The 17,746-nt window shown below is 34.7% G+C and overlaps 5 protein-coding genes, 1 long non-coding RNA gene and 1 other non-coding gene across 12 annotated transcripts; 3 read left to right on the top strand and 4 right to left on the bottom strand.

The window, feature by feature from the left end:
• Positions 1 to 150: 150 nt before the first annotated feature.
• LOC138124671 (alpha-tocopherol transfer protein-like) lies at positions 151 to 4,767 on the top strand. 3 transcript variants are annotated; one of them, XM_069039793.1, is made up of 6 exons: positions 151 to 306; positions 2,951 to 3,187; positions 3,238 to 3,459; positions 3,521 to 3,714; positions 4,180 to 4,396; positions 4,446 to 4,767. In XM_069039793.1, exons 2-6 carry the CDS (start codon positions 3,013 to 3,015, stop codon positions 4,643 to 4,645), a joined length of 1,008 nt encoding a protein of 335 aa, XP_068895894.1. In that variant the 5' UTR covers positions 151 to 306; positions 2,951 to 3,012; the 3' UTR covers positions 4,646 to 4,767. The 3 variants fall into 3 exon arrangements, with proteins under 3 accessions (XP_068895894.1, XP_068895909.1, XP_068895903.1); XM_069039808.1 differs by having other exon boundaries at positions 246 to 306; positions 2,954 to 3,187; XM_069039802.1 differs by having other exon boundaries at positions 257 to 377.
• TRNAS-AGA (transfer RNA serine (anticodon AGA)) lies at positions 3,757 to 3,838 on the bottom strand. Its single transcript has one exon. It is a non-coding gene; the product is annotated as a tRNA-Ser (tRNA).
• LOC138124778 (uncharacterized) lies at positions 4,758 to 5,908 on the bottom strand. The gene is made up of 2 exons (XR_011157266.1): positions 5,746 to 5,908; positions 4,758 to 5,693 (listed from the first exon to the last, which is right to left on the bottom strand). It is a non-coding gene; the product is annotated as an uncharacterized lncRNA (long non-coding RNA).
• A 129-nt stretch (positions 5,909 to 6,037) lies between these two features.
• Positions 6,038 to 13,969, top strand: Pms2 (mismatch repair endonuclease PMS2). Of its 3 annotated transcripts, none has more exons than XM_069039633.1 (7): positions 6,038 to 6,251; positions 6,304 to 6,463; positions 6,511 to 8,395; positions 8,443 to 8,543; positions 8,598 to 8,695; positions 10,143 to 10,292; positions 13,750 to 13,969. In XM_069039633.1, the coding sequence occupies exons 1-7, from the start codon at positions 6,159 to 6,161 to the stop codon at positions 13,792 to 13,794; spliced, it is 2,532 nt and encodes an 843-aa protein (XP_068895734.1). In that variant the 5' UTR covers positions 6,038 to 6,158; the 3' UTR covers positions 13,795 to 13,969. The 3 variants fall into 3 exon arrangements, with proteins under 3 accessions (XP_068895734.1, XP_068895726.1, XP_068895717.1); XM_069039625.1 differs by lacking the exon at positions 13,750 to 13,969 and adding an exon at positions 10,345 to 10,472; XM_069039616.1 differs by lacking the exon at positions 13,750 to 13,969 and having other exon boundaries at positions 10,143 to 10,472.
• Positions 10,332 to 11,962, bottom strand: l(2)09851 (WD repeat-containing protein 1 l(2)09851). Its single transcript, XM_069039768.1, has 4 exons — positions 11,495 to 11,962; positions 10,934 to 11,444; positions 10,665 to 10,879; positions 10,332 to 10,614 (listed from the first exon to the last, which is right to left on the bottom strand). Exons 1-4 carry the CDS (start codon positions 11,960 to 11,962, stop codon positions 10,477 to 10,479), a joined length of 1,332 nt encoding a protein of 443 aa, XP_068895869.1. The 3' UTR covers positions 10,332 to 10,476.
• LOC138124707 (nurim homolog) lies at positions 12,232 to 13,732 on the bottom strand. Of its 2 annotated transcripts, XM_069039862.1 has the most exons (6): positions 13,463 to 13,732; positions 13,243 to 13,415; positions 13,026 to 13,193; positions 12,841 to 12,974; positions 12,642 to 12,788; positions 12,232 to 12,589 (listed from the first exon to the last, which is right to left on the bottom strand). In XM_069039862.1, the coding sequence occupies exons 1-5, from the start codon at positions 13,653 to 13,655 to the stop codon at positions 12,653 to 12,655; spliced, it is 804 nt and encodes a 267-aa protein (XP_068895963.1). In that variant the 5' UTR covers positions 13,656 to 13,732; the 3' UTR covers positions 12,232 to 12,589; positions 12,642 to 12,652. The 2 variants fall into 2 exon arrangements, with proteins under 2 accessions (XP_068895963.1, XP_068895957.1); XM_069039856.1 differs by having other exon boundaries at positions 12,232 to 12,788.
• snRNP-U1-70K (small ribonucleoprotein particle U1 subunit 70K) lies at positions 13,947 to 17,725 on the top strand. Its single transcript, XM_069039782.1, has 8 exons — positions 13,947 to 14,090; positions 14,147 to 14,329; positions 14,555 to 14,617; positions 14,669 to 14,750; positions 15,587 to 15,688; positions 15,745 to 16,069; positions 16,867 to 17,039; positions 17,375 to 17,725. Exons 1-8 carry the CDS (start codon positions 13,947 to 13,949, stop codon positions 17,521 to 17,523), a joined length of 1,221 nt encoding a protein of 406 aa, XP_068895883.1. The 3' UTR covers positions 17,524 to 17,725.
• Positions 17,726 to 17,746: the final 21 nt, after the last annotated feature.

Raw genomic sequence — 17,746 nt, 5'->3', positions numbered from 1 at the left:
TATAAGTAAACTACTTGGTTGAAACGTAATCCTCACAAAAAGGGTAGAATAATAACTTAGGAAAATTCCATAACATGATGTTCATAATCATAATATTATATGTTTAAGACAATTTCTCTCGGGAGATCTAAGAAAGAAAGTGTGATGCTGTACAGTATGAGGCTAGAGAAAGAGGAAAATAATACAATTCCTCAAAGTGGGGATGTCAAATCACAGTGCACCTTAAATTAACATTCATTGCAAAGTTAAGATCAGTGTGCCTTCAGCACCGAATTGTCTACAATAGATGGTGCTATTTAAAATTAGGTAAGTCTTTTTCTAAGTGACACCATTTCAGAAAAGCGTCGGTCTCTGCCTCGGCTATTCGCATTGTCACAGCAAGTAATCATTTTTAAATGTGCAAGGACAAATACTCTCTGTGAAGACATTACGTTATACAAGGCGATGATTGTTTTATTATTAACATGTTTGCGGTTTATTTGCACTTTCACCAGTAAAATGCACCGGCGTTTCTCTTCTTCACTCAACGTGAAAAATTGGATTAATGTAATAAATTGGATCTGTGATGAAATTCAATTATGCACAAAATAATTTCAATTGATAAATGTGATTTTGAATTCTGAGAAACAACGTTTTTACATTACCTACCTACCTACTTTAGATTTTCTCGTGTTTATCGAAGTCTTATTAAAAACCAAAACTACCACCATATTCAGGGCGTAATGTATGATTTGTACTGTCATGGTCCTGTCGATCGAGAATGGTTTACTTTATTTCAAATGGCAGCATATATTTTTTAACAGATTTTGATTATTTTTCTCTTTATAGTGATCTAAAAAGTGTACTCTGTGATAAAAGAACTTTCTAGAAAAATAAACATACCTACAAACAGTATAAAAATCATTTTTTAAATAACTAAATCCTGAGACAAGGAATTATTAAATAACCCATGTTGTCTGTTGCAAGAAGACGTCAGCTGTGCATCGATCACAACCATACTAGTTTGAGCTAAAGGTGCAGATGAATTATTTCTATTATGGTAGAAAAAGATAGGAATATAAAAATCTTATTTTTTAATTTGTTAAATGATAGTATTAGTGGTGACTTAATTTTTTTTGTTAGCTATTTAAAGAATTTTCAAGATTTTGAATTTTTTTATGACTTTTTACATCACTACTAAGAGAAAAAAGTTTATCAGAATCAGTTAAAAAAATATAAGTTGTCATTTTATAAAAAGTGAACAACTGCCCAATGGATCCGTGGTAAACTGTGTAAGTCACTACCCATCTCTGTTAATAGTTTTTTTAGAATTATTTTGTTGCCTGCGTCATTTTTCAAATTCGCCTGAGGAATAACTTCGCTATCATAATGTCCGTTTTTTATATTACACCCTGTATGAGAAAGTAAGTGCCGATAGAGATCTGAAAACAAATGTTAAAAATACATTTTTTTATTATTCAATGTAATTACATAGTTAATATCCACCAATTATACAGAGTATTTCACGAGTAAAATGAGCCCGACGGAATTGAAAATGCAACCCACCATGCATTTGCAAAGTTAACCTGGATCGTGTCGGTGTCCATATCCAGGTGGTTTGCTTTGCAACTGTATTGTGGGTTGCATTTTCAATTCCGTCGGGCTCATTATCACTCGCGAATTGCCCTGTATGTTTGTGTAAATTTATGTATAACCTTATATGTAAATTATATACACTGCGTTTTTTATTTCGCTGAACATACAACGTAAAATGGATAGGTTCAGTTCTAAAATGGACAAGTCAATTCATTTGAAATAGGCAACCAAACTTACAGATCCATGAATCATATGTTCAGTAAAATAAAAAACTCACGGTACATAATCAACAAAAAAAAAGGAGAAGGAGAACCTACGAAAAACAAAATTTCGGAAAACGTGCCCTGTAATTTGATAAACTGTCATAAACAGCATCCCATTTTTGACGTGGGAACGCAGAAATGATAAATGGGTTTACCATACACAACTTTCTTCATTGGAGTTTCGGAAAAATCTCTCATCATCGCTGTTAGTATGATTAAAGCTACGCTGCACGTTTTCAGAAGTTTTGTTTCCCATAGTTCTTTCACCTCTTTATTTTGTTGATTATATTGAACCTATAAAAAGTTTAACAAAAAAAAAATGTTTGAAAAATGTAATATCTATATTTTTTGTCTTTATATGTACTATGGCGGACAATAAATTTAGGCCGGCAAATTTCTGACATTTCAAAAAAGTCAATGCAAGCGACCATTTATTGTCATTATGACTGATGTGTCAGTTTGTCAAACTGAAGGTTTTCAAGCTGTTTGGTGTTTCCTTCGCCTTTTCGTAACTTACAGATCATGACGCACTAGCATAACTGATTTGTAGTAGCACTTCTCTATGGTGCACGCTTCTTTTCCCAATTTTAATTTTGATTATCGCTGTCAAGATGACAAGAATGACAAAAATCGAAAATGGGGTTAGTTGAACATAATGCCAGCTTCACATTTTGATGTCAAGTCAATGACAGGCCGGCCTAAATTTATTGTCCGCCATAGTACACATCTTAATAAATTTATTTTTAGTTACGCTGATTTCCTTATTAGAACTTGTACAGTATTCCAAAGAAAAATAAAAGTACCTAATTAGTATAAGGTACAACAAATTAAATTATTACGTTTTAATTACCTACTTCTTGTAATAACATAATTTTATGAGGTGGATGATGTGTTATGTACCGTTTAGAAAAGCTTGCGCAACATAACGCACTGTTATCGTTACTTAACGTACTTTCGCCCACCGTAGCAATAAGTAAGGCAACATTTGTGAATGTTTCCGGAATCAAATCTGTAGATTATTACGAATGTTCATCACGCTTGCATTTTCGGGAAGAGAATCAATCATTATCTAAATAAAAAACGAACAAATTCAAAGTTTTCAATTTTTGCAGTAGCTAGGTCCACTCCACTGTTCTGACTATCATCAAATTAGTAAGGACCTATCTTTGTTACCATGTCCGACCGCAAATGGGTAACCGAACCCGACGAATACGTGTGCACACTCTCTGAAGAGCTCCAAACCATGGCAGAGGAGGAGCTGCGCGAAGACAAGCACAGTCGTCAAACAGCGCTGGCCTCCATGCGGGAATGGATAAAGCAAAACCCCCGAATCAAAAATTGCAGAATGGGTAAATCCCACCGTTCGCACCTCAAACCTCAACTAACGTGCGAATTTCAGATGCGCGTTTCCTTCTGCGATTCTTGCGCTTCAAAAAATTCAGCGTGACCCTGGCTCAAGAAGCTTTAGAACGCTACGTCCTCCTGCGTCAGACTTTCGGCGTGGCTTTTAATTGTCTGGACATCACCATCCCGATGATGGAAGACCTGACCAATCGCGGGTATCTTTTCGCCTGTCCCAAAAGAGACAGTAAAGGGAGGAGGGTTATCGTGGCTCGTCCAGGTCTGATAATTTTTCGGCTATCGCTGCGGTTCGCTGGCACTGACATGTTTTAAATTCAAAGGTGTGTTTGACCTTGAGGAATTTACACAAGGAGATATGTGCAGAATACACGGGATCGTCTACGAAACTTTGATGGAAGACGAAGAAAATCAGATTCGCGGTTTTGTGCATTTTGCTGATGGACAAGGAGTTGGATTTTCTTATCTCACCTTATTTACAATCAAAGAGGCCGTACGCATTGTAAAAAATGGAGAAGTAAGTAAATAGTTATTGTTAAATTTAAAAAAAATGTGTTCTCGCAGTCGGTAGGATTCGAACCTACGCTCCCAGAGGGAATCTGATTTCTAGTCAGACGCCTTAACCGCTCGGCCACGACTGCTTGCACAAGTGCGTGTATACATTTCGTAGCAAAATAACAATAGTTTCTGTAAAATTTAAATTGATTACTTTTTTAATAGATTAATTCGTTAATTAATCTAATTGTTCTATTAATTAATAACTTCAAATATTTTTAACAATTAGTCTACTCGATTCTATTTAAATTTATTTTTCAAAATGTGTATCTAAAGACTGCTTCTAACATTAAACAAAAAACAAAGGAACCTAATTCACACTTCCAAATTTTTTTCGTTGAATTTATTACGCACACCATAGTACACACTTAAATAAATACATACCTAATACAGCTGACAATTAAAAAAAATCATTTTTTATGTTTAGAAAACATTACCCATGAGACACAAGGAAGTTCACGGCATCAATGTACACCCTTCCATGAAGTTTGCCTTAGATTTCGGTATGTCTCTAATTTCCGACAAAATAAAAAAACGTGTTAGATTGTACGCAAATCTTGAAGAAGCTTTAGAAAGCGGATATTTGGAAAGAGATATTTTGCCCAAGGAATATGGCGGTGTAATGCCCATGGCGGAAATGATCGGTGAAACAAAAGCTTTTTTCTTTAGCCAGTTTTACATTTAAAATTTCAGAGCTGTGGAAAAAGGAAGTAATGATGCATCATCCTACTTTGATGTCTCACGATCTTATGGAAGTCGACGAAAATTTGTTCAGTGCCAAAGCCAAAGAAGGCGCAGTTTCAGCTTTAAAAAGAGGCGGCGTCAATTGTGGGTCTGAAGGAGATTCACTGTGTGGTATAACAGGAAATTTCAGGAAATTGGAAGTGGATTAATTTTTTATTTGCCATTTTAGTGATTGTTAGAGTTAAACATTTATAGCTATCTCTGAAACCTACCAGGCTTGTATCTGTAGTATTAAGTAATGTAATTAAATAAAGACCAACATTGTGAATAACTGTTTTTAGAAACTTTATTCCATCACAATTTTACAACCAAGGTTTTAAAAACAAAATTGAGACACTATGTATCACAGTTCCAAAAGTATTTTTGAAGTTAAACCTTTTAAACCATGCTCCTTGATATTCTGTTGGGTCAGCACAGACTCCACAATTTTAGAATGTTGTTGTAGATCAACTCCTTTTGTAACTAACTGCTTCACCACCCAAATCTTAGCTTGATCTTTGCTGAACTCATGAAATTTTGCAGTTTCATGTGGTACTCCTGCTTCATCAAACTTATCTACTATTTTATTAATATGATCATACTTGATCTCATGATTTAAAAATTTATCAGTCTCTTGAATGTTAAAAATACAGACCACAAGAACTGTTACTTCCAATGGTATATCTTTAATAAAAGCTAACAAATTATCAACATCTCTTAATGTTAAATCATCGACAATTATCAATGTATATTTGGAAGTACTATCCTTAATTTTACTTATTAATTCTTGGTGGTCATTGTTATGGAGAGGCCCCCTTAACTCATAACTACTGTAAAAATGTCTTTTTACAATATTTGCAATAAAAGTTTTGCCTACACCTGTACTTCCAATAAAATTTAAGATATTTACATTTTGGTCATGTTCTTGTAATTTGTCAAAGCTTTTTGCAATGATATTAACTGCTTCTGTTTGGTTGTGAACACTGGTGGCAAGATCAGTTTTAATAGCTTGAAAATTAACTGTGCCTTCTGGTGCAACAATTAAGTCATAAAGTAACAATGTTGAGATGAACAAAAGGAAAGTAGAAATTTGTCCCACATTGCTTTCAGTTATCAAAGGAACCTCTTCCTCTTTAATTTCCTCTTTTTCCCTTGGCCTAAGTCTGTTAACAGAGAATTGTCTTTTTCCAGAATGTTGCATGGAGAATACATTAAGAGCTACAAAAAAACATAAGGTTAGTCTTTTTTAAATTAATATGAAATGCATTACATTTCACCAAACTGAATTTTCTGTTTTATAAAAATTTTGTTTTCGTAACATATGATAATTGATAACTGACAGACAAATTCTGACACCATCAGGAAATGAAATGACACCACAATTTATACAAAAACAATAAATTACAGCAGGAATGGTGATCATTTAACTTTTTCCCGGACTACATTTCCTTCTGTGCATAAAACGAATTATTTACTTTCAAATTGTGCAACATATCTGTTTTTTTTTGTTACGCAACGTTAGGATAATTATGATTTCATTGTTACTAAGTTGGTACCATAATTTTACTTATGTCACGCACGGATGTAAAAATTATGCGGGAAGCGAATGTTTGTAGAGATTTCTAACACAAAAAATAAAACCGTGTTATATAAAGTTGTAATTGTAATTAATTTGAAGATATAATGGAAATTAATAACGTACAATCGTTGACATCTTCATCCGAAGTAATCCAACCAATAAGTCGTGACACGGTTCATCGAATTTGCTCTGGCCAAGTACGCCAATAAGTTAATAAAATAATTTGTACACTGATTTATTACTCTTTAGGTCGTTTTAAGTTTGGCTATTGCCGTTAAGGAATTAGTTGAAAATGCGGTAGACGCTGGAGCTACAATTATTGATGTTCGATTAAAAGAATATGGCTCTGAGTTTATTGAAGTTTCTGACAATGGTAAAGGAGTCTTGAAAGAAAATTTTCAAGCATTAAGTAGGTCTGTGTAAATTTTTGAAAATTTTCTGATGACAGAGTTTTAGCACTGAAACATTACACTTCAAAGATTAAACAATTTGATGATCTGGAAACTCTTTCTACTTTGGGATTTCGAGGAGAGGCCTTGAGCTCACTGTGTGCTTTATCTGATTTGACAATACTTACTAAACACAGCACATCAGAACATGCAACTAAAATTACTTATGACAGAAATGGGAAGATTATAAATGAAACTCTTTATGCTAGAGAACAAGGTACTACAGTAATTTTAGAAAATCTGTTTTCCACATTGCCAGTAAGACGAAAGGAATTTATGAAAAACTTGAAGCGTGAATTTAACAAAATGTGTCATTTACTTTATGCCTACTGTTTAGTTTCAAAAGGAGTAAAATTTTCATGCACCAACACTACAAATAAAGGTTCTAGAAATACAGTAGTTTCAACAGATGGTTTAAGTAGTGTTAGGGAAAATATTATTAATGTCTTTGGAGCAAAACAAATCTCTTCTTTAATAGAAGTAGACAGTGTGCGCCCTGAGGAACCAATTTTAAGCGAATATGGCATTCAACTCGTCGAAGGCGAACCTTTACCATTTTCTTTTGATTTATTTGTATCAAGTGTGATGCACGGTAGCGGCCGTAGCACAAACGACCGACAATTTTTTTACGTAAATTCGCGACCATGTGACCCAACCAAAGTTAGTAAACTAGTTAACGAGATCTATAAACAATATAACAACAGCCAGTATCCATTTATTTACTTAAACATTTTAAGCCGCTCGTGCTTAGTCGACGTGAATGTTACACCAGACAAGAGACAAGTCTTTTTAGAAAAAGAAAAAGTCTTGTTGGCTACTTTGAAAGCTTCCCTGGTTGAAGCGTTTAAAGCTTTCCCTTCTACATTTAAAATACAGAATCTTACGCAAAATTCAACCATGAAAGATTTTTTTGAAAGCCAGGAGATTTCGCCGAGGGGATTGAAAAGGAGTGTTACAGATGGTGGTATCAAAAAAGGAAGTATTCTAAACAGGTTTAAGAAGAGATCTAAGACAGAGAATGATAAGGATTTGCTGACAAGTCCAGCAGTAAGTTTTATGTTTGATGAAGACGTAAAAGAGAGCGATCTTAATAAAAGTAGTGACGAGAAATTAGACACTTTTATTGAAGTTGCCAAAAGAGTTGTTGAAAGGGATAGTTTACAATGTAAGAAACTGAAGCTTTTAGTAGAAAGTAAAGATGAGCCTGAACCAGTCGAGGAAATTAAAATTGTGTGTAAAGATAAGGAGCCCGAACTAGTCGAGGAAATTAAAATTGTGTGTAAAGATAAGGAGCGAAAGGAAATACTCGATGACTTGAAAACCTCTTCTGCTACGCCAGCAAAAATAGAAGAAAACAAGAACTCAAAACTGACTTCCGAAAAGTCCGTGAGTGAGATCCACGTGAGAAATGAATTGAACACGGAAAATTCATCGTCGGACGAGGAGATATCACGATCAACGTCAGCTGAATCTGATGTACGGGAAGGAAAAAAGTTAAAAGAGATCGTGATCGATGATGATGTCGAATTGTCTATTGATTTGACGGTAAGAGATCCACGGCCACATAAATCTGTGACGTTAAACGTATCTCTAGAAGACATTCAGGGATCACTGAAAAAAAGGAAGAAACCAATAGAGGCGACTGACATAAAGGTGCGTTTCCGGTCACAAATAAATCCAGAATCGAATAAATCTGCTGAACAAGAACTACAAAAACAAATTTCCAAAGAGGATTTTGCGAAAATGACAATAATAGGACAATTTAATTTAGGTTTCATCGTAACTAAACTACAAAATGATTTGTTCATCATTGATCAGCACGCAACAGACGAAAAGTACAACTTTGAACAGCTCCAAGCCAACACCGTAATGGAGAACCAAATTCTCGTCAAGTAATATGTTTTTCTATGTGTTGCATTTTTAAACTTTTGCATTTTAGTCCAAAACCGCTTCAGTTGACAGCCGGAAATGAAAGTTTGTTGATCGAAAATGAAGACATTTTTAAGAAGAACGGGTTTAGTTTTAAAATTAATGAATCAGGTTGGTATCAAAACATTTCTCAACATGAATAAAACAATGTTTTTTTTTTGTTAGCGCCATGTACAAAGAAAATATCTTTAACTGCGATACCTTTGAGTAAAAACATTGTGTTTGGTAAGGATGACATAGATGAAATGTTGTTTATGCTACAGGTCAGTAATTTGAACTATAGCGTTTTCATGTGACTGACTGGTGCAGTTATGAAACAATACAGGGTGTTATTGAAAGTTGTACAGATATTTTAACCACGAGCTATGGGCATCATGTAGAACTCGGAAAAAATATTTAAAAAATTCTATGTTAAAAAATAAAATGACATTTATTTTTTGAGCTACAATTTTTTTTATTTCATACTGTCCGGTAGATGCTCGATTGCATCATCAATTTGAGTCCGGTAGGTGAGTTATAACAGTATCAGAGCCGGAAAGTGTCACTTAGCAACACCTACCGGACTGTTTTCCTTTTATACATCAAATCTGACATTGAAAAGTGAAAAAGTCAAAAAATATTCGATCTAGAAAAACAATAGCAACGGCCGTTGCCACAGGAATAAAGGTGATGCTATTTTCACAATATAATGTGATTTTTTAATTTTTGAAATAAAATGATGATGCACAAGAGACTTCCAGTATGAAATAAAATACATTACGATATACATCCGGTAGTACTTGTAACAGGTACTCGTTTAGACATTCTAGACTCGGCTCCTAACGTCGCCTCGTCCATAATGTCTAACTCGTACTGTTACAAGTAACCTACCGGACTTATAACGTAAATTACTATAAATTGCTTTTAGTTTTCTACGTTGTCCTACAACCTCGTAGGTAAAAATACACCCTGTATATCATGTTTTATAAAATGTACGCCAATGCGAAGTAACCCATAGGAAATATGCTTTAAAACAAGGAAACCGCATTGGTGTACGTTTTATAAAATATGATATACAGGGTGTATTTTTAAAATGTGCCGAAATTTTACCTACGAGGTTGTTTGACAACGTAGAAGACTAAAACCAATTAAAAGAAATTGTTTTATTTTTTGACAGAATTTTTTAGATATTTTTTCCGAGTTCTACATGAAGCCAGCAGCTCGTGGTTAAAATATCTGTACAACTTTCAATAACACCCTGTATAATAGTCGCCAAATAAACAAAGCAGCATTGTGCATTTTTGCAGGCTACTGTACGAATTACCTGCTGATTCCATTAAAATTATTAAAGAAAGATGAGCCTTGTGTAAAGATAAATTTAATTAGTACGTAAAAGACAACCAGTGCCTCTTTGCTGATAATTTGAAATTAGTTTTACAGCTCCACCCTTCAGTCACATGAAAACCATACATGTTAATTTACCTGGGGTAAGTTATGTTTGGGGGAAAATGTAATTGAGGTTAAAACGTTGTCAAACATGAAATTTGAAGCATGTTTTAATATGAAACAATTATAATCAACATATAAAAATTGGATGTCTACTGCTGCGGCCAGAATTCAGGGTTGCCACCCTTAAACACAAAATACTAGGCTAACGGTACCAACCTTAGGTACATTTTATTTCATGAACTATACTTTATAATTTTAATGGATTTAACTCAATATTTACAGGATTCGAACCACACAATGTGCAGACCATCACGAATCAGAGCTATGTTTGCATCCAGAGCTTGCCGCAAATCCGTGATGATTGGTAAATCTTTAACGAAAACTGATATGAGACGATTAGTCGATCACATGGGTGAAATTGAACAACCATGGGTAAGTTATCAGTACTTCATTAAAAGCAATAAAAACATATTTAATGTATTAGAACTGTCCACACGGAAGACCAACCATGCGCCATTTAATTAATTTAGATCTGATACATAGAGATGAGTAGCAATTTTGTATAATTTTAATTGCTTCCTAATAATAAATTTTTATTTAATGTAAATGAAACATCTTAAACACTGATTGTCCTAAAAATATTAAAACCACTCTCTGCTGTGCTTATAATAACGCCAGGCAGCTGAGGATGCCAATGCAACTCCTTTATATTATTCTGTCCTTGATGAATGAATAAAAGTTGAGGTGGTATTCCCTACAAAATAATTAATAAGAAATTATCAAGAGGGTTAAATATTTTCTTACTTCAATTTCGTCACTATTCGTCTCGTCATCTTTTTCTACAGATAAATCCCACAAGGCCACTTGGTTGTCCGAGCCTCCTGAACTAAAGACGGCGGAATCTGTAGGGTGCCACTCAACTGTAGTTACTGCATCAGTGTGATGTTTAAAAGTAGCTACAGGTGTTTTGTCTTGGAATCTCCTCAAATCCCAAATGTGCAAAAATCCATCATCACCACCTTGAAAATAATTAAATGTAACTTTATAACATTTATCATTAATTGAAAACATACCACTGACTATAAATGGCTCATTACGGTTCCAACTGATCACATTTACATCGCTTTCATGTGCATTCTCAGCTGTTAACATGCAAGCTTTGCTAGGTTGAGCTCTAGTGTCCCAGATGCGGATGCTTTTATCTACCGAGCATGAAGCAATTACACTCCTTTCAACTGGGGACCACTGTAAATCCTCAACGGAATCTGTGTGACCAACCAGTGGCCTTTGGTCCACTTGCCAGGAGGCACCATTTCCAGGCTTCCAAATGTGAATGTCTCTTTTACAATCTCCTGTGGCTAGCACTCCAACTGTTGTCGGACACCAATCTATTGCAAAACCTTCTTTCTGATGACCAGTGAAAGTAAATAGAGGTTTAATTGAGTTTGCTCTGTTTTCCTTATTATATCTTGATAGTACTTGATCAGAATCAACTGCATCTAATTGTTGAGAGAGGTCCCATAAATTTACCCTTCCTAGTTCACTCCATGAGGCTGCTATCACTTTCTCATTTATAATTGTGCTCTATAAACAATACAATCAAGATATGCCAGTTTATAATGCTATGAACTTACTCTAATTCTATTAACACAACCCTGATGCTTTATTAGAGCTCCTGCCATTTTTGGATGTTTTAATACCTCATCATTTAACTCCTCTTCATCGTCATCATCATCATCGTCGTCGTCATCTTCCTCCTTATTAGTTTTGTGGAGATTCGACAATTTCATAACGATAATATTGTTAACGTGAGCCTGTGAGGCTTGAGTTCCTGCCACAATGTAAGCTGTTAAAGGGTATGTTTCCCTGTTGTCACCGAGACTATCTCGTATCACGTCAAAACTCAAACAAGGTGCTCCTGTTTGTGCCTGATGTAACATTACATATGCACTTTGGTCACAAATTAATTCTTCGCCTTCATCTAAGGGTTTATTTGGAAGGTAAACTTCTTCCGGTTTTGATTTGTCTTCATTTTCTTCTTCCATCGTTTCATTTTCTGAGTCGTTATCATCTTCGGCAAGTTCCATTTCTTGATCAGACATTTTGATCAAATTTGAAAAGTATATCTGTTATTAAACTTAAATACAAGTACAGTGCACCACACAACACAACCACGTTTTCGACAGCAATTTGAGGTTTGAACTTTGAGGTTATAAAATAAGCAACTGATGCAAGGTCGCCACTACAAAGGGTGTAAAGTAACCAAAAATAAAACAGGTATACCACTACTACCACTTCGTAAAGTCTCTTCCTCAGCTTCCTCTTCAAAGGGGAAAGGAGGAAATTTCAAGATTCAAGCAAAGAACTTGAGTCAATTGAGATAGTAGTTTATTTAAGTCAAATGCTTCAAAACAAAATTATAAAACACTTAATAAATTATTTCACACTTTTTTCTAGACAAATTATCGACGAATTTTCTTAACTTAATGTATTTACACTTATCAAAGTGAAAGTAAAAATTATCTTATTATTCCCTCATAAATGATTTAGCTTTTAGCATTATTCTTGCTCTTAACAAGTAAATCCTCATAATTCTCGAGCATCCAGTTAATTGGAAAAGTCAAATCCTATCCTAACTCATTAATTAATCAGATTCCTATTAAATTGTGTTAAAATTTTTTATCAAAAATCTGAACACTATAGTGGAGCTGATATTAGAATAGTTAGTTCTAAAATTAAATAGTAGCAAATATAAATTAATTAAAATAGTTTGTAAACAACTTATAAACTCTTCAGCTTTGTAAATTTTCCAATTCATGAAATTTTCTTATGTATTGAGAATACTGGTATGCATAATCATTTTCATCAGTGGTCCATGAAATAAACATATATAAAGTGAATATTGTAGCAAGCAACAGACGATCAAGGCTAAAATTGCTCATCATAAAAATGTATACTGGTAGGTACCTCACAAATTTACCTCATGATAGGAACAGACCAAAATATCAGCAGAAACGCCACAAAACTTGGATGTCTCATATGAGAATTGAGCCTCTGTAGTTGGTAAGATTTTCGTGAATTTGGATCAGGAAGATTTATAATGCTATAATATATCTAAAAATAACCTGTAATTGTTTTGTAAAAAAAGAATTAAACAATACCAACCTGTTTTATCCCTATAAGCTCATTAACATCCATGCAAATATTACCAATATAGATAATTAACCAAGCAATAATATGAATTGTAGTGTATAACCACCAAAATAATCTAAAGTTCATATTAAATTTCCATAATGTTACCTCAGGGATGTTAAACCAATTTCTGATCAAAATCTGTAAATTCACTTGTAACTGATGCACATCTTAAAAACCTTTTATTTACCTGTAAAACTGCTGTAGTTGTAATAACATAAAAGCTTCTGTATAAATCTTGCATTCCATAATTTTTAATAGCACTTTTTACTCCACTTACTGCTAGCAGAGAATGTTGTAATATAAATAAAGAAAGTAAAATCATGTTCACTAATAAACTCCATGATACTGAGAGCCATGCATCTAAAAGAAATTGTTTTAAAAATTATATTACCACAACTTACACTTACCTCTTGAAATAGACACTTTTTTGTTGTAATTTGGGTCAGATAAAAAGTACATCAACTCAATTATTGTACAAAACGTTGAAACAAAAGCGATAGTGCCGATAAAAATCTTCAAGGAATTTTTAAAAATTTGATTTGGATTCATTTTGGATCCAAATTGTTTATTTACGTTTACTGGCGCTGCTTGCGATAACATCAAATTATAAATATTACGAAATTCGTAGACCTGATTGGTAATATTTATTTATTTATTCTTGACAACACCCATGTGTCAATTACGTCACTTTTAGGGACATTTTGCTCCGTTACGTTGGTGTTCTGCTTCTTTGATGTGAGTGGATGTGACGCTTGTCTGGCAGCCATCTTGTGTTATTGATTCTCGAGGTGGTATGTTGTGTATGGAATGAGTGGTGTAATTTAAGGCGCATTTAAAGAACAATTTAATTTATTTACAATTATCGGTTACATCGTGACTCCGTGATTAAACATGACCCAGTTTTTACCACCAAATTTGCTAGCTTTATTTGCACCTCGCGACCCCATACCTTATCTTCCTCCAGTGGCCAAATTACCCCACGAGAAAAAATCACGAGGTTATTTGGGCGTCGGAACATTTTTGAAAGAATTCGAGGTAAGTTGAGTAGCGTTGTTCATTAAAAATTTTCACCTGCACATTTGCTTCTTTAGGATCCAAAAGACACCCCTCCTCCTACAAGGGTTGAAACTAGAGAGGAACGACTTGAGAGACGACGACGCGAACGTGCTGAACAAGTCGCCTACAAATTAGAACAAGAAATTGCCGTTTGGGACCCAAATTCAGCCCCAAACATCACAGTTGACCCCTTCAAAACCCTTTTTGTAGCACGAATTGTAAGTTTTCATGAATATCATCGGTTCAGTTGAAAGTAGTGCCTGTGTTGTTCACACACCTGCAAAATCAATGTGCTGGTGTGTATGTAAGCTCAGGCAGATTAAGTTTACCCTGTAAATACCGTCATAAGTTTTCAATTTTTTTTTAACTTATGACACTAAGCAGGGACACACCAAAAACTTCTTATAAGTTCCTTAGTTTAAAAAAATATTTTTTTTATTTAGAATTATGATACTTCTGAATCCAAACTTAGAAGAGAATTTGAAGTATATGGGCCAATTAAAAAGGTTAAGGTTTTATATTGTAATTGTATACATTGATAACATGGAATGTTGTAGATTGTTCTGATCCATAACAGTGTTAACGGAAAACCAAGAGGGTATGCTTTCATAGAGTATGAACATGAAAGGGACATGCACTGTGAGTAGGAGAAGTTCTTTTCATCGCTCATTACATTCAATTCTACCACTTTGAAACAAAATTATGTTTAAAGTGTAAAATAACAATCCAGCATTTGATCTTAAGTGGTGAATTGAAATTTGTGTTAGGTTATGTAGCCAGCAACCTTTCGACAAGATATTTGCTTGAGTTGAATGAAATTAATATTTTTCTATTTTTTACACAGTCCGAGCTGCAGGCAACTAGTGCCGTTTGCCCCATACTTCCGCTTTTTGCTGGCTATATAGGTTTGTATGTGTGGTAAGAACCCTGCATACAAATATCTTTCAGTTGTTTGTCGGGGTTTTGAGTTCATCAAATTAGTAAAAAAACACACAAGCTTTTCAGTTAAGTCAGTGTTAAATTTTCTAATTATTCAAAATTATTGTTGTTCAATTAGAGTAATATGATTTTTAAATAAATGGGTATGCGCTCAGTAAGTAATTGCGCACCAGGTAATGATAAAAAGGAGTCCTCTCAGCTGTTCGGATTGCTAAAAATAATCAAATACGACTTTTTCATTATGATGTTTTATTACGTAAGTAGCTGGGTAGGTATATTCTATTTATACCTATTTTTTGTAATTATCGTTTTGGAAATTCGGTAAATTCGGTACGACGTAAATAAAAAAATTTAAATGTATTTTACGCGGTAACTCGAAAACGGTTTTCAATTTTGTTAAAAGTGGATTTTTTTAAATCGAAATCCACCCGCCCCATAAAAGTCCCACATGTACAACACTTGCAATGAAGAGAACCAATACATGTGGGGTTTTGCCTCGGTTTCTAAATTTTTGTTACTGAATTGGATCTTTTCAGCTGCATACAAACACGCCGATGGAAAGAAAATTGACGGAAGACGGGTTTTAGTCGACGTGGAAAGGGCCCGCACCGTCAAGGGTTGGTTACCTCGGCGTTTAGGTACGATAGTTGGTTAAAGTTCCTAAACAATAAATTGACGACGAATTTTTCCTAAGGTGGCGGTCTTGGCGGTACTCGCAGGGGAGGTCCAGAGGTAAATATCAAACATTCAGGTCGCGAGGACAACGAGAGGGAAAGAGAAAGGTACAGATTGGAACGTGAAAGGGAGGAACGTGGCGGTAGAGAGCGCGAGAGAGAACGCGATCGTGACAGGGATCGCGGTGTCGCTTTCGAAAGGAGACGATCTAGGTCGAGAGAGAGAAGGAGGAGGAGTCGATCGCGCTCACCGAGAAGAGAAAAGAGAAGACGCAGCAAAGAACGGGTCAGAGAAGAGTTCGACGAAAACTTTGATAGGCGTTCGCGTGAAAAGGATAGAGAGAGGTTTGTACAAGATGGGAAGGTTTTTTTTTCTCTTTGTACAGATCGAAAGATAAGTTTTTAAGTCGGCTCATTTGTCTTGGAAACTTGATTGTCAGCTGCTCGGCTATCTTTGTGGTAGTCTGGGGACTGATGATTTTTGTCGGTTTTACTTTTATTGTTTAGCATAGCAACACTTATTGATCATTGTGTCCACCATTCACACACATCTCTCAATTTTTTGTTTCCTGCTGTAGGCATCTTTTTGCCTTGTTTGTAATTGTTTTTGTTTGCTTTTGTGTCTGTTCAGGTTTCGATACTATCAGATGTCATAACTTGTTTTTGCAGTTACATTTTTTTCTTTTAATTTTCCTCTTCTCATTTGTCCATATCACATCTCTGAAAACTAGATACTTGTGTTACCTTATTCATTTGCTTTTTTAATTTTCAACAACTTGTTCAATGGTACCGTTCTCAATGGGTAATTTAAAATTATATATGTAATTGACATTTTCATCGGTACTAGTAACGCCATCTAAGTAATTTAGAGTGCTTAAAGTTGTTCTTCCTTCCTTCTTTTTTAACTTACTGTTTTCTAAGGACCTGATTTCAAGTTGACTTGCGACGGTCGCACTTGTCATGGTAACGTCGCAAGCGAGAAAGATGAAGCATATTGGTAATTAACGTGTAGGACAAAGATAGCTACACATTTGCGCTGCACCACCTATTTGCGACTATGACTTGAAATCGGGCCCTAAGTTATTATCTCAAGATGGAATGTCTCATGTAATTACATATTTTAATAATTTCACTTTTTGTAGAGAACGGGATCGAGACAGGGACCGTAAACGCAGACGTTCAAAATCTCGAGAGAAAGATCGTGAACGTAAGCGTGAGAGAAGGGAAAGACGTGAAAGAGAACGTGGTGAAAGGTTGGAATATATCAAGACAGATGATGGAGGAGAAGTGCGAATTAAGGAAGAACCCATTGATGGTAAGGATTCCGACAATTGTTTGCCAACAACACACTGGTCATTATTTCTTATTTAAATTCAAATTAAGTCACATGAATGATGCAAAATGGTTTGATTTCATTTCATGTCTGAACCGTCTTTCCATCCTATCACGTTCATCAATTATCACCACTTATCCTAAACGGTTTAGAACAAACTAATTTGCTAAAAAAACTGAGGTTAACAGGACTGGCAGTCTTGAAGTCTAGACTGTGTGGTAGTATAAGCCTCTCACATGTCTCTCTTGTCACATTCTTATTCATTTTTGCTTGAACGGTAGATCTTGTGTACTTTGAGTAATAACGGTGTTTCTTAGATTATCCCGAATATCCGCAATACCCTGCAGAAGCATATGACCAAACAAGAGTCAAATATGAAGATGAAGATGAACAGAAATACGAACCTGACAATACAAACGGGAGTCGTCAATATGACGACGAGTACGAAGAAGGAGAAGCTTATTAAGATAATATTGTGCTTAAATTAGTTAGTAGCAATTGTTGTAAATATACTGGGATGTCAGTATTGCAGTAATTACAATCTGACTTTTAAATTATTTCAAACGAAAATTTGAATTTCTATTGAAAATTGTCACGTGCCTGTTTCATGTCAGCAATTTACATAATAAGGTTCTGTTTTACAAATAAAATACTGTATATAAGTGGAAGAGCGCTTCTAGTTAATCATT

Source organism: Tenebrio molitor, chromosome 1 (assembly GCF_963966145.1).
Source record: "Tenebrio molitor chromosome 1, icTenMoli1.1, whole genome shotgun sequence".
NCBI classification, from domain to species: Eukaryota; Metazoa; Arthropoda; class Insecta; order Coleoptera; family Tenebrionidae; genus Tenebrio; species Tenebrio molitor.
Note: the sequence above shows the minus strand (reverse complement) of the source record. Positions and strands in the feature narration are given on the sequence as shown.

Bases quoted from the DNA above. Each gene is read 5' to 3' on its own strand.
- Pms2 (XM_069039616.1), top strand. From the start codon at position 6,159: ATGGAAATTAATAACGTACAATCGTTGACATCTTCATCCGAAGTAATC. The intron at 6,252-6,303 runs GTACGCCAATAA...ATTACTCTTTAG, and splicing joins ATCGAATTTGCTCTGGCCAA to GTCGTTTTAAGTTTGGCTAT. The intron at 6,464-6,510 runs GTAGGTCTGTGT...ACAGAGTTTTAG, and splicing joins AGAAAATTTTCAAGCATTAA to CACTGAAACATTACACTTCA.
- LOC138124707 (XM_069039856.1), bottom strand. From the start codon at position 13,655: ATGTTATCGCAAGCAGCGCCAGTAAACGTAAATAAACAATTTGGATCC. The intron at 13,194-13,242 runs GTAAATAAAAGG...GTGAATTTACAG, and splicing joins CAACTACAGCAGTTTTACAG to ATTTTGATCAGAAATTGGTT. The intron at 12,789-12,840 runs GTAAATTTGTGA...GAGCAATTTTAG, and splicing joins TGGTCTGTTCCTATCATGAG to CCTTGATCGTCTGTTGCTTG.
- snRNP-U1-70K (XM_069039782.1), top strand. From the start codon at position 13,947: ATGACCCAGTTTTTACCACCAAATTTGCTAGCTTTATTTGCACCTCGC. The intron at 14,091-14,146 runs GTAAGTTGAGTA...TTGCTTCTTTAG, and splicing joins CATTTTTGAAAGAATTCGAG to GATCCAAAAGACACCCCTCC. The intron at 15,689-15,744 runs GTACGATAGTTG...ATTTTTCCTAAG, and splicing joins TTGGTTACCTCGGCGTTTAG to GTGGCGGTCTTGGCGGTACT.
- LOC138124671 (XM_069039793.1), top strand. From the start codon at position 3,013: ATGTCCGACCGCAAATGGGTAACCGAACCCGACGAATACGTGTGCACA. The intron at 3,188-3,237 runs GTAAATCCCACC...TGCGAATTTCAG, and splicing joins AATCAAAAATTGCAGAATGG to ATGCGCGTTTCCTTCTGCGA. The intron at 3,460-3,520 runs GTCTGATAATTT...TTAAATTCAAAG, and splicing joins GGTTATCGTGGCTCGTCCAG to GTGTGTTTGACCTTGAGGAA.